Here is a 14972-nt window from a genome sequence, read left to right as displayed (position 1 = left end):
TTTTTTTTTTTTTTTTTTTTTGCTTTGCTTTGCTTTTTGGATTGTTTTGTTTGTTTTTTCGAGACAGGGTTTCTCTGTAGCTTTAGAGCCTGTCCTGGAACTAGCTCTGTAGACCAGGATGGCCTCGAACTCACAGAAATCCACCTACCTCTGCCTCTCAAGTGCTGGGATTAAGTATGTTTTCAAGGTCAAACAAAAATATATTTTAGACAGACAGGTCACCTTCAAACACTTCAGAGATCTACAGAATATGGCATTTAAAATGTTTTAATAACACAAGTTCTTTTTTTTTTCTCCTAGCAGCACCAATCTACTTTAGAGAGGATAATGGGCATCGAAGAAACTCCACATGGAGTTTACTTTCTTTGTAGCAAAATACCCTTGCCTCGACTGCTGACAGTATGCTGCCCTGATTAAACAAGCAGAACACAAAAGAAAATGTCTGCCAAATATTGTCAAGACAAAGGTGGAACAGTCCTTCAGAATAACCTGCTTCACAGAAAAATCTATCAAATATTCTAGGCCTGTAGGCCAAAGAAAGATGCCACAACATTGCAGAGGAACTCTGGGTGACTGTCCAGGCAGCCAGCTATTTCTATCATTTCTCACATTTTTTGGAAGTCACTTGCTCACACTTCTTGCTTACTCAGTTAATATTACTGCCTTCTTGGGTCTCTGAGGGAGTTGACTGAAGACTAGATAGTTATAGTTTTCCTTATTTATCAGACACAGAAAGCAAGTTATGATAGAAAGCAAATTAGGCACAAGATTTTGGACACATCAAGATAGGATTGATAATGGAGTGCTTTCTCTCCATTTGTCAAATGCAAATGGACTAGACACTGTTGATGTATTTATTGCCTGTACATATTGTATAGTTATTGTACTTATTGTATATAGTTTTTCTTATATTAGTTATAGCCTTCTTTTTTATTTTAGACAAAAAAGGGAAATATAGTGGTATATTATTTGTGTTTTAATAAATAAAGTTTGCCTGAAGATCAGTGCAAAGCAGCCAAACTAGTCAGCCATACAGGCCAGGCAGTGGTGGCACACATCTTTAATCCCAGCAGCCACACTAGTTAGCCAAAGAGGTCGGGCAGTGGCAGTTGCAGTGCACGCCTTTAGTCCCAGCATTAAAGAGGAATATAAAACAGGAGGAAGACAGCTGTCAACTCAGTTTCAATCTGAGGATTGATTCGAGGAGACATGATTGCCCATTTATGGTTCAAGGTAAAGTTAAAAGCCAGTGGCTGGCTGCTTTGCTTTTCTGATCTTCAAGTTGAACCCCAATGTCTGTCTCTGGGTTTTTATTATTCATACTACACACTACCACCAAAAACAGACATGGAAGAAGATAGTGTTGTCTTCTGCAAATGTAGACTGAAGACTAGCAGCTCTCCAGGAATCCTCCAGGGTTCCTGCACCAAACTGGGACTGCAGAGACATCAGCCTCATGAACAAAATAGCTACTGGATTTTCAGCCTTTCCATTGTGAGACAGTCACTGTTGACAACCCAGACTACATCCTGTAAGCCAGTCTAATAAATCTCACACACACACACACACACACACACTCAAGGATATAGCAGGAAGCCAAGCTTGTCTTTGCACTCTGGTTGAGAAGACAGTACTCAGGTGAGCCTTCCTGGAGGTTGGCGTTCTAGCTACTNAAATATAGGTTAACAATACAATAGAGGTAAGCCTTGAAAACAGCTAAATGAAAGAAGCAAGTCAAACACAAAAACCCCATACGATTCCGTGCATATGAAATGTTCAGTATACGTCAATTTATAGGACAGGAAGTAGACTTGCATGACCTGGAGCTGGAGGAGATGAAGGCTCAGAGGGATGACGGCTATAGGGTGTAATGTATCAAAGTAGTAAAAACGTAAAACTGATCACAGCAGCACAATCTGTAAACACTCAAATACCACCAAACTAAATAAAATTTATAAAAACAATTATAGTAATGGATTATACATTATTAAAAATAGTTAAAATAACGAAAAAACTTTTTTTTTTTTGAGACAGGGTTTCTCTGTAGCTTTGGAGCCTGTCCTGGAACTAGCTCTTGTAGACCAGGCTGGCCTAGAACTCACAGAGATCCACCTGCCTCTGCCTCCTAAGTGCTGGGATTAAATCTGCGCCACCACAGCCCGGCCTAAAGCTTTTATAAGATAGCAGGGTTATAAAGCCAAGTGTGGTAGTACATAGCTGTAGCCTCAGCTCTCAGAAAACTAAGGCAGGAGGATCATGAGTTCAAGGCCAAACTAGCTCTGTGGTAAGACCCTGCTGAAGAGAGCTGTGGGGTAGAGGGCTGGCATTCTGGAGTTAAGACGTTTTATTAAAACATGAATTGCATTACCAGTAATTAAAACATGGTAGAGTGGGCTTCATTAAAATTTCTAACTTTTGTTCTTTAAAACACTCTTAATAAAATGGCAAGCCACAGACGGAAGAAATACAAAACATCCTGAGAATTTACATCCATTACAGATAATAAATTTTTATTAACAAAATAATAAAACAAATCAAAATTTTAAGTGGACAGAAAATTAACAGACTCTTCATACCAATGAAACAGATGAATGTCAGTTAGTCACAAATAAATCAATTTGAGATACCACTGTACCTACATGAATGCCCATAGTGGGGGCTGGGAAATGGCTCAGAGGTTAAGTCCACTTGCTGCTCTTGCAAAGGACCATACCAGGCAGCTCACAACCTCCTATAAATCCAGCTCCAGGGATCTAACACCCTCCTCTCACCTCTGCAGGCATGACAGCTACTAACAGATGGCATAAACACACAGACACACACACTCACACACAACCAGAATGGCCAGTAATAGGAACTGATAAGTCAGCTCCATGGCTAAAAGAATGTACTGCTCTTGAAGAGGACCCATGTTTGGTTCCATCCAGAACCAACCAACCTCACAACCAACTCTCGGGGGATCTGACACCTCTGGCCTCAACACTGGCACACAGACACAACATACACACACTCTCTCTCTTCCTTCTGGCCCTCATCTCAAAAATAACAAAAATAAATCTTTCAGAAAGCTGCATAAGAGTAAAAAAAAAAAAATTAAGTTCAAGGATGTAACTCAGGGGAACAAACTATGCTTAGCACATACAACACTCTGGGTTCAGTCCCCAGCATGAGTAGAAAAAAAAAAAAAAAAGGACAAAAAAGAGGGACAGGGCCGGGCGGTGGTGGCGCATGCCTTTAATCCCAGCACTTGGAAGGCAGAGGCAGGCGGATCTCTGTGAGTTCGAGACCAGCCTGGTCTGCAAGAGCTAGTTCCAGGACAGGCTCCAAAAACCACAGAGAAACTCTGTCTCGAAAAACAAAACAAAACAAAAAAAAAAAAAAAAGAGGGATAGGGAAGGGTCAGGTAGCACTTGGGAGACTAAGGCAAAACCACCACAAATTAAATGCCATCCAAGGATACATGGGCAGTCCCTACCTGGGGAAAAAAAGTATTAAAAATAGCACATATCGAGGTTATAGAAAAACTACAATTCTTTACTGCAAATGAGAATGAAAATATGACAAAAGTATTTCGAAGAGCAGTTTGTCAGTTTCTCTTGAGTTTTTGAAAAAAGGTCTCAAACTTAGTATATAGCTGAGAGTGACCTTGAACTACTGATCCTCCTGCTCCTGTGCGCTGAGATCACAGGCACATTCTACTATACCGGGTTTCTGTGGTACTAGGGACTGAACTGAGAGCTTCATTTAAGCTCAGCATAGTTCCCCCCACTGAGCCACACCTCCAATCCAAGTCTGACAAGAGTGTGTGTGTGTGTGTGTGTGTGTGCAGGCGCGCAGTGGATGCCAGAGTGAGTGTCCCAGCCTGCGTGCGTGTGGACCTGTGTAATGTGGGTGTACAGACAACAGAGGGCACTGAATGTCATCCTCCATCACTTTCTGTCTTGTTAGTCAGAGGCAACGAATTTCTCAGAAAGCCAGTAAGTTCTAGTAATAGTCCTGTCTGCCTTCTACTGTGCTAGACTTACAGGTGAACAAGAAACCATATATGGTTTGTTCCATAGATGCTGGGCTCTAAACTCAGGGCTTCATGGTTGTGCAGCAAGCACTCTTGATCACTGGGCTATCTTGTCAGCTCTGCCAGTTTCTTATAAGGTAGGAGGTTAGTGAGATGGCTCAGCTGATAAGGTTGCTTGCCACAAAGCCTGATGACCTGAGTTCAATCCCTGAAACTCACACGGTAGAAGGAGAGAACTAATTCCCACTAACTGTTCTGACCTCCACACACCCACGCATACCCTCATCCATACTTCACCCCCAACACATAAATAATGTAAAAATTAATAATAACAGAAGTGGAAAGTAACTGAGAAAGGGATGATGACCTCAGGCCTCTACATGCACATGCTCACATGCTTGCACGTGTGTGTGCCCACACACACATACACACACACATACACACACGCACGCACACACGCACAGACCTCTAGTAATTAATCTTTATTGCTAACCTGAATGGATACAAAATTACCTTAGAGATAACCTTCCATTTCCAATGAAATTTAACTGGAGGAAAGGACTACCCTGAATGTGGCCACCATTCCTAGGCTAAATAAAAAGTAAAAAGAAAGCAAGTTAAGGACCAGCATTCACCTCTTCTGGCTTCCTGAGTATGGGTGCAATGTGACTAACTGCTTAATGCTCCCAGTCACCGCAACTAGAACAACTCCAGCCACCATGCCTTCCCTAACACGACAGCACTCTCAAACTAAACTTTCAATTCCTCAGCTTATTTCTGTCAGTTATTTTGTAGCAGCAACAAAAACAGCAGCTAACACAAGTACATATTATATGTTTCCATGTGTCTGACAGCAGCTAAGACAAGTACATATTATATGTTTCCATGTGTCTGATAGTCAATACAAAGAACAAAATATAGAGACAGAAAATAGATCAGTGGTTAACAAGGAAAAATAACTGCAAAACAGAGTAGGGAAATTTGGGGAGTGATGAAAATATTCTCTCCTTACTGTGGTAGTAGATAAAAGAATGACACCATAAAACTGGACATCTAGCTAGACGAATAGTTAAACATACAGAAATTTGGCTAATAAAGCTGACCTTTTACAAAAGAACAATTAGTAGTTTCATTCCTTGTCCCAAGGCTACAGAAGTTGCTAAAACCTTAGATAATTCTCAAAAGGTTCCACAACCAATCAGGTCTCATTTCTAAACTTTGTGTGTAGCTCTAAGAATACAGAAACCATGCTGATACAAAACTCATGTGCAATTATCCCCAGTTAACTTCCATGTTTGGTTCACCTCCCCATTGGGAAGAACTGGCCATAAGCATTTAGTGGTTCATTCCAACAGAAGAGATAAATCCTAGTTTCAGAGATGATAACTTTAATCAGCAGATCAGCATTTTATTTTATAGAGTACTGAACCGGGAATATTGACATATTAGTTAAGCACTCTACCCCTGAGCTCTACTCCCAGCCCTACAGCTCTAAACACCTGTGGTCTGATTGCCAATATCTAAAAGAACCCACTTCATTTCCACAAAGAATAAAAGAATTAATGCTTCGTATGTCAACGTTTCTGAAACAGTCAAAGGCAAATAAAACAGAGTACAACCAAGAGAAAAATAAACAGTTTGAAGTATCAATAGCAACTATGTTTTGAAGACCAAACAGCATCAGGAAACAAGCTGTTACATATCATCTAAAATTCAAGATGAGTTCTGCTTATTTATATTAGCTACAAAATAGAAATGTGTAGAACAGCTCATGGGAATTGCAGTCAAGAGTATGTTAGGACCATGAGGGAAAAACTAAAGAGTTATTCATGCACACAGATATCACCAAGAAATGAAAGAAACAAGATGTGGAAAGGAATAAGTATAGAGATACATAGGTTTCAAAATGACAAACCTCTGTTTATCCAAATATTTTCGAAGATACCTTTCAAAATTTCAGAAGATACCTGGTCTATAACTCCAGACTCAACAGTAAATCAGACTACAATTAGCAAAGACATATGGCAAAAGAAACTCACGTGTTTTCATAAAAGAACAGAATACAAACTTGAAACTGTGAGGAAATAGATGAAACCATATGTAAGCAGAAATAGAACTCTTCATTCCTGAAAATTATCCCTGCACAAATCAATCAGTGCCAAGACCATCTCGAAGTGAATTTAACTTCCTGACAGACAAACTAACCTAGGTTGCAGTCTTTTATTTTAGTGCTTGAAGTACATTCATGAGAATAAAGGAAATAAAAGCTAATTTTGAGGATCAAGCTGGGCTGACACTCACCACAAACTTCTCACCATTCTGCTCCACATGTTTGTATGTGGGGACCGATATGGGCACTGCTTGCTTTTCTGTGTAATCATAAAATGATTGTCCCAAGGAGTCGTCACTGGGATCTAGGTTATCAGCCTCATGAGGAGGTACAGACAACACTGTCAAGATCAATTCCTTCTCTCCTGCTCGGATCAGGTCCACCACCTGCTTGTGTGTCGCCCCCTCAACATTCACGCCGTTCCTAAGGGGAAAAGGAAAAAAACAATCCCATAAACCAGAAGGGTCCAAACACTTTGTAACTCCAACCTCCTGTCCCCACCCCAGCGTCACAGTATGAACCACAAAAATCAAAAGATTCATCTGGCTCCAGAAAGTCGTTAATGTCTTTCTAGACTCTAAAGTGAAAAGCTGTTGGTGAACTTACAACAGGGAGAGGAAATGCAAACAGCAAGAGACCTACTCTTCCTCTAATCTAGACTCCAACACATTGCTTGAGTCAGGAAAGACAAGCAAGACAGTGCTGCTGGGAAGCAGCAAACTTTCAGCTCAGCAGTCTACTTTCATCATCCTCCCCAGTCGTGGACAACACAAAAGTGCTGTGGGCAACTCTCCCATTTTCATTAGTCTGTTCACCTACACCTTGTGGAAACATCTAAGATCTATTTTTATTATTTTTAATTATGTCTATGTGTGGGTGTGTGCATGGAAGTGCAGGTACCTGCAGAGCCAGAGGCCAGGAGCTAAAGTTACAGGAGTTATGAATCATCCAGTATGGGTGCTGGGAACCAAACTTGGGTCCTCTGCAAGAGCAGTACATACTCTCTACCACTAAGTCTTATCTCCAACCCCAGGACTTTTCTTAAAAAAAAAAAAAATTCCCTCAGTCAGGTGGTGGTTCATGCCTTTAATCCCAGCACTCAGGAGGCAAGGCAGGTGGATCTCTGTGACTTTGAGGCCAGCCAGGTCTACAGAGTGAGTTAAGAGACAGCCAGGGCTACAGAGTTAAGTTAAGAGACAGCCAGGGCTACAGAGTGAGTTAAGAGACAGCCGGGGCTACAGAGTAAGTTAAGAGACAGCCGGGGCTACAGAGTAAGTTAAGAGACAGCCGGGGCTACAGAGTAAGTTAAGAGACAGCCGGGGCTACAGAGTTAAGTTAAGAGACAGCCAGGGCTACAGAGTGAGTTAAGAGACAGCCGGGGCTACAGAGTAAGTTAAGAGACAGCCAGGGCTACAGGGAGAAACCTTGTCCTGAAAAACCAAAACCAAAAACTTCTCTTTATAAAACTAAAGTGTGTGCGCGTGGCGTGTGTGTGCATGTACACATATGTGTCCATCCCCAAGGCAGTTCTTTTACATTATATTTTCATTTTCCCCCATCTCTTCAAATTAATCAGTCTTTCTTTTCTTTTCCTTTCTTTCTTTCTTTCTTTCTTTCTTTCTTTCTTTCTTTCTTTCTTTCTTTCTTTCTTCGGTTTTTTGAGACAGGGTTTCTCTGTAGCTTATGAGGCTGTCCTGGAACTAGCTCTTGTAGACCAGGCTGGCCTCGAACTCACAGGAGATCCGCCTGCCTCTGCCTCCCGAGTGCTGGGATTAAAGGCCTGCGCCACCACAGCCCGGATAAATTAATCTTTCTTTATAGCAAGTTATTATCATGATATTTTAAAAAGTATTAATCTGCATGTAGACTGATCTCTTGGTTTTTAAAGGAGCAATATTTCTCTATAACCCAACTTCTTCTGCTCTTCCAGTCAGTCTGGATATTCTCTCTTTTTTTTTTTTCTTTCTCTTTTTTGTGGTCTGGATAATCTCTCAGGATTCAATCTACACATTTTCTGCTCCATACATTTGCCTTAAAACTATGTATAATCTACCCAAACCAAGAAACACACACCTACAGTTATACAGTAAATCAACCTACTAATTTTCCTGCCTGTTCACTTGTACGCAAGACTGAAATAAGGAAAAGTGTAAGATTGAAAGAACAATAATTTTGTCAAGAAAGATGCTGAGTCTCACAGCACTCAAAAACTGAACAACCTTCCCAGCATGCTGACCTAATGAGCTACCTCAGCAAAAACCACTGGGCAGCTGGCCTGGAGGGCCCTACCATGGCTCTCACAAGAGACAGGAAAAATACACCTAGCCTCTACTACTTTCATATTGAAAGCTTATCTGCCCTTTAGAGTTAGGTTATTGTTCTCAGTTATGTTCCAAACCTTTAGGTTTTCCCTTCCTGAAAAGGAAGAATGCTAAGTTTAGCAACAAGCCTTCAGCAGTTCCCAGTCACGGCTTCACCTCTGTCGGAGTCTGGTATCTAAAACATCCATGTGTATAAACAACAGACCGGACAGGAGAGGCCTTGGCTATCTTCCTCCCTTATTTTCAGTTTAACAAATTAGCAAGTTTAACACAATAACCATCAAAATCCCAGCAAAATTCTTCAAAGACCTCAAAAGAACGGTACTCAACTTCATATGGAAAAGCAAAAAACCCAGGACAGCCAAAACAATCCTGTACAATAAAAGAACTTCTGGAGGTATCACAATCCCTGACTTCAAATCTCTACTACAGAGCTACAGTACTGAAAACAGCCTCGTATTGGCATAAGAACAGACAGGAGGACCAATGGAACCAAACAGAAGACCTGGATACACATCTTCGAACACCTGATCTTTGATAAAGAAGCAAATAATATCAAATGGAAAAAAGAAAGCATATTTAACAAGTGGTGCTGGCATAACCAGATATCAACATGTAGAAAGAAGAATGACAATAGACCCATATCTATTACCATGCGCAAAACTCAAGTCAAAATGGATCAAAGACCTCAACATAAAGCCAGCCACACTGAACCTCAAAGAAAAGAAAGTGGGAAGTACACTTAAACACACTGGCACAGGGAATCACTTCCTAAACATAACCCCATCAGCACAGACACTGAAACTATTAATAAATGGGACCTCCTGAAACTGAGAAGCTTCTGTAAAGCAAAGGACACGGTCAACAAGACAAAATGACAGCCTACAGAATGAGAAAAGATCTTCATAACCCCACATCAGACAGAGGTCTGATCTCCAAAATATACAAAGAACTCAAGAAATTGGACACCAAAAGATCAAATAATCCAATTTAAAAAATTGGAGTACAGACCTAAACAGAGAACTCTCAACAGAGGAATCTAAAATGGTTGAAAGACACTTAAGGAAATGTTAAACATCCTTAGTCATCAGAGAAATGCAAATCAAAACAACTCTGAGATTCCATCTTACACCTGTAAGAATGGCCAAGATCAAAAACTTATGCTGGAGAGGTTGTGGGGAAAAGGGAACATTTCTGCATTGCTGGTGGGAATGCAAGCTGGTACAACCCCTTTGGATGTCAGTGTGGTGATTTCTCAGAAAATTAGGAAACAACCTTCCTCTAGACCCATTAATACCACTTTTGGGTATATATCCAAAGGATGCTCATTCGTGCCACAAGGACATGTGCTCAACTATGTTCATAGCAGCTTTGTTTGTCATAGCCAGAACCTGGAAACAACCTAATGCCTCTTGACCAAAGAATAGATAAGGAAAATGTGTTGTGTTTACACAATGGAGTACTACACAGCAGAAAAAAAAAGACATCTTGTATTTTGCAGGAAAATGGATGGAGCTAGAAAACATTATTTTGAGTGAGGTAACCCAGACACAGAAAGACAATTATCACATGTACTCACTCATAGGTGGTTTTTAAACATAAAGCAAAGAAAGCCACAATCCCAGAGAACTTAAGACAACAATGCGGACACTAAGAGAGACTCATATAGATATAATCTACATGGGAGGTAGAAAGTATAAAAAGACAAGATCTCCTGAGTAAATTGGGAGCATGGGGACCTTGGGGGAGGACTGAAGGGGGACGGGAGAGGCAGGGAGGGGAGCAGAGAAAAATGTAGAGCTCAATATATATCAATAAAAAATGTATAAAAAATTTTTTAAAAAAAAGTGAAAAAAAACAATCTAGCAAGTAAATTCAGCTGTGTATGGTAGGGCACATTTGTAGCACTCAGGAGGCTGAAGGAGGAGAATTGCCTCAATTCTGAGACCAGGCTATAAGGCAAGACTCTATCAAAAGAAAAGTCTGTAATCCTCAAAACTCTTGACATTTCTCAAACTAAAATCCTAGTTACAAGCAAACCCTTAAAAGTAGTAATTTAACCAAAAACAGTCAGTCCTTTTTCTGATGGAAGTCCCAACTTGCAGAATCTGAAGAGAAACCAGAATATGACATTCCCACTTTCCAAATAACCTCGGTTCCGGAGGCAGAGGCAAGAGTCTCTACTTCCAGGGCAACAGGAGCTATGCCACCATTTGAAAAGCCAAACAAGAAGATGCAAACAAGGAGGAAAGAAAACTGAGCAGGGTCCAGCTCAGCAGTGGAGAGCCTGCTGGGTTCAATCAGAGTTGGGGGCTGGCATCACACTGTGCTTGAATACATTTGGGGTAAAGAAAAAAAAAACTGAAACCTAAACTTAGGGGCTGGCAAAGGAGTTCGTCTATTCTTTTTTTTTTTTAAGAGATTTTTAAAAATATTTATTTATTTATTATGTATACAATATTCTGTCTGTGTGTATGCCTGCAGTCCAGAAGAGGGCACCAGACCTTATTACAGATGGTTGTGAGCCACCATGTGGTTGCTGGGAATTGAACTCAGGACCTTTGGAAGAGCAGGCAATACTCTTAACCGCTGAGCCATCTCTCCAGCCCCGAGTTCATCTATTCTTTAGCTAGCACTTCAGAGAAAACCAAATTGAAAAGGTTAGTAATCAGCATAAAACCCCTAAGAACCTTAGCTTTTTCACAAATATCCATTTTAATGTTTCAATAAAATAGGAGACACACGATATCTCAGGGACTGAACAACATAATATCCTACATGATAACAAAATTTTTTCTAAATTTGTCCTCAAATCTTACCCTTTTTTTAATCTTTTTTTTAAGACAGTTTCTCTGTATCCTTTTTTTTTAGTCTCCAATTTTTTCTTTCTTTTTTTTTGTTTTTTTGTTTGTTTGTTTTTGTTTTTTAAGACAGTGTCTCTCTCCAAAGCCCCGTTGTGTTTTTTTTTAACATTTAAAGAGCTTCTTTTGTTTGTTTTTTAGCAGAACAAACAGATTTATTAAAGAAGAAACCAAGAGTAGGAGGGCCTCCAAGGGAGAAATGAACACATTTCCCCAGCTTTCCCAGACAGGATCTGACAATCTGCCACACCCTGACTTGAGTTCTGCTATTACAGCTTCCCTCGTGTGGGCATTACCGGCACCCACTCAGTCTTGGAGTACTTTGTATAGGCTTGGGAGTTAGTGACCCTACAAAATTTATCGATAAAAGTGTATTTGTATCATGTATTTTGTGTGTGTGTGGGGGGGTCCATAGCTTTCATTGGTTTCAAAAAGGAATATGTGGGTCTCCAAAAAAATTAAAAACTACTGATTTGAATCAGGCATTGGTGACGCACACCTCTAATCCTGAAACTCAGGAGGCAAAAGCAGGAAAATCTCGGTGAGTTTGAGGCCAGCCTGGTCTACAAGAGCTAGTTAAAAACCCTGTCTCGAAAAACCAAAACAGGAAAAAAAAAAAAAAAAAAAACCTACTGATTTCAAAACACAACTTTACCAAGTTGTCAACAGAAATGAACTGCCCCTTGAGTCACTCACAAAATTTCTCCCTGAAACTGGCCACACAGTGGCACATGCATGTTTTTTGGGAGGAGGGGTTGTTTTTATTTCATGACTGCTATTATTTTGGGGGGAGGTTCCAGCAGGGTTTCTCTGTAGCTTTGGAGCCTGTCCTGGAACTAGCTCTTGTAGACCAGGCTGGCACTAAACTCACAGAGATCCGCCTGCCTCTGCCTCCCGAGTGCTGGGATTAAAGGTGTGTGCCACCACTGCCCAGCAGTGACACACACTTTTAATTCCAGCACTCCAGAAGCAAAGGCAAGCAGACAGATCTTTGTGAGTTCCAGGCCAGTCTGCTCTATATAGTGAGTTCCAGGTCAGTGAGACTGTGTCAAAAATAAATAAATCCAGGAAAGACTCCAGGGAAAATTTAGTGAGTGTTATAACCAGCAGAGAGCAAAGGGAGCAGCTTCAGTTCCCTGTCTTTGATATCAAGAATGGACTTCCAACTGGCTAACATCCTAAAAGCTTCAGTAAGAAATAAACGCAGTCAAAGGGCGGGGATATGGTTCAGTGGCAGAACACTGCCCAGCTTGTGTGAGCCCTAGATTCAACCCCCAACATCACAAAAAGAAAGCGACAACAAAGAACAGGAAAGAACTTCTGGTGTTTAGTGTCACACACTAAACACAGCTACCTGGCTCCACTACAGAAGAAATGCTATATACGCCTCAACTTAATACAAAGAAAGAAATTCTTTCATTCTCCAGAGAATAAAGTCAGCAAAAAACTCCAGGACATCTGATCTGAAACAGGGCCCTCCCTCCTCAGGAATTTCAAGGACTTCACAATCATAAAAGTCCCGGGCTGGAGGGACAGCTGAGCTAAATGCATGTGTATACTGCTCTTGCAGAAAACCAAGTTCAATCCCAACACTCACATCATGTGGCTCACAACCACCTGTAACTCTAGCTCCAGAGGCACATGACCTCTGGTCTCTGAGAGCACTGGCCATCACATGCATGTACCCAAACTCATACACATGCACACACTCACACTTAAAAACAATAAATATTTTAAAGTACTAGTCATAACACTGTTTTCCACAAGAATACTAAACCAGATTCAAGTTGTACAAGCATGAGACATAAAAACTGAAAGGAGAAAAGGGAAGTTTCAGTGCAGACATCTGATTCAAAGCATGTGCTCTGGGGAATTAGACATGCTTGGGACTTGAATACCAAAGACACCATTGAACAAATACTTAGTATTAGGAAACTTATTTGGTCTCACTATGCCTCAGTTCCCCCAACTCATATAAATAGCTGCCACTAACACCTATGGCTAATGAACTGGCTTTGAGAACTAAAGTGAGCTGTGGCTCCAGAGCAAGGCCACTTGATAAAGTTATCAGAAGTGATAGCCACACCAGCAAAGGGGTGGGCAGGACTGAGTTTTCCATCATGATAAAACTGCTTCCACCAATTTTGCTTGCCTTCTTTCTTGGTAACACAATCTATCAGAAATTCATCTGAAAATAAATGATCACAAAATAAGCAAAAGAGAATCACACAAGTTCCACAAACAACACAAAAGGATCTGAGGCTGAATAAGATATACTAATCTATGATTTCCCATATCTTCAAAATGAGCTATTAAAATTATTCAATCACTATGTGGTGATTAAATAAAGAAAACAAAGAGAATAAAGAGGGTAGTTATAGGGGCTGGAGAGATGGCTCAGCAGTCAAGAACACTCACTGCTTTTGCAGAGGACCCAGGTTCAGAACCCAGCACCCACATCCAGCAGCTAACAGCTGCCTCTAACTCTAGCTCCTTGGAGATCCAAAACCCTTTTTTAGTTTCCCTGGACACTTACATGCATGGACATAATTATACACATGCTTACACACAGACACACTTTCATATAATTAAGAATAAATAAGCCGGGCAGTGGTGGCGCACACTTTTAATCCCAGCACTCAGGAGGCAGAGGCAGGTGGATCTCTGTGAGTTTGAAGTCAGCCTGGTCTACAAGAGCTAGTTCCAGGACAGGCTCCAAAGCTACAGAGAAACCCTGTCTCGAAAAACCAAACAAACAAACAATAAACAAATACATTTTATTAAAAGCTACTAAGCATACCGGTACCCTTTAAAATTCAACTTCCTGGTGTTTGAAATTTTCATAAGAAAATGCTTTATAATGAAATTCATAAATAAGACCAGAATTTTGTTTCCTTGGGAATCTAAGTGGTACTCAAATTAATTGTGTAGATACACATTGTAAAGATACACTTGATAATTTTAATGAAAATTCTCATTTTTTACTTTGAGTTCAACATGTGACTCCAATGGAGAAGCTTTTAGCTAGCTAAGGGAAGTGGCTTCAGCTACTACTTAAGTCAACCAAAGTTAGCCAGCTGAGGAAATTACAGAGCTAATGTTAACACTTCCAGAAGGAGAAAAGTTCTAAATAGAGTCTGTACCCTGCTACTGAAGGGAGCAGAACGTAATCAAACATAATGGGTAGAAATATAACAAAGCAACTGCTATACATTCCGGGGAAAGGCGCCATCCCCACGCAATAAGCACAATAGATTTTGAACCCCTGTTACATGCAAGAGTAATTTAATGAGAATTAGCCCCTCAGAAGCAGTCCTTTAAAAACAGACAATAAATTCATGTAATTGTAAGCAATCAGATGCTTTTCAACTTTATACATTAAAACACAATGGCAATGTGCCCACAAGAGCTAAACTTTTAAGTGACAAAAATACTGGGGAGATGGCGCAGTGGGTAAAGCACTTGCTATATAAGAATTAGGGGGCTGGAGAGATGGCTCAGTGGTTAAGAGCATTGCCTGTTCTTCCAAAGGTCCTGAGTTCAATTCCCGGCAACCACATGGTGGCTCACAACCATCTATAAAGAGGTCTGGTGCCCTCTTCTGGCTGCAGGCACACACACAGACAGAATATTGTATATATAATAAATAAATAAAATAAATATTT

General features: G+C 40.5%; 1 protein-coding gene across 4 annotated transcripts in view; it reads right to left on the bottom strand.

Annotated features, from left to right (window-relative positions):
* Snx27 (sorting nexin 27) overlaps nucleotides 1-14972 on the bottom strand; it is an 86073-nt gene that overhangs the window by 51537 nt on the left and 19564 nt on the right. For all 4 annotated transcript variants that reach the window (XM_050124556.1, XM_050124555.1, XM_050124554.1 and 1 more), the window contains exon 2: nucleotides 6317-6548. In XM_050124556.1, the coding sequence (XP_049980513.1) occupies nucleotides 6317-6548 (232 nt within the window). The remainder of the gene's footprint in view (nucleotides 1-6316; nucleotides 6549-14972) is intronic.

The sequence above is a fragment of the Alexandromys fortis genome, unplaced genomic scaffold (assembly GCF_014885135.2).
Source record: "Alexandromys fortis isolate MF-2015 unplaced genomic scaffold, M_Fortis_MF-2015_v1.1 scaffold_218, whole genome shotgun sequence".
NCBI lineage: Eukaryota > Metazoa > Chordata > Mammalia > Rodentia > Cricetidae > Alexandromys > Alexandromys fortis.
This window is presented reverse-complemented; position numbering and strand designations above follow the sequence as displayed.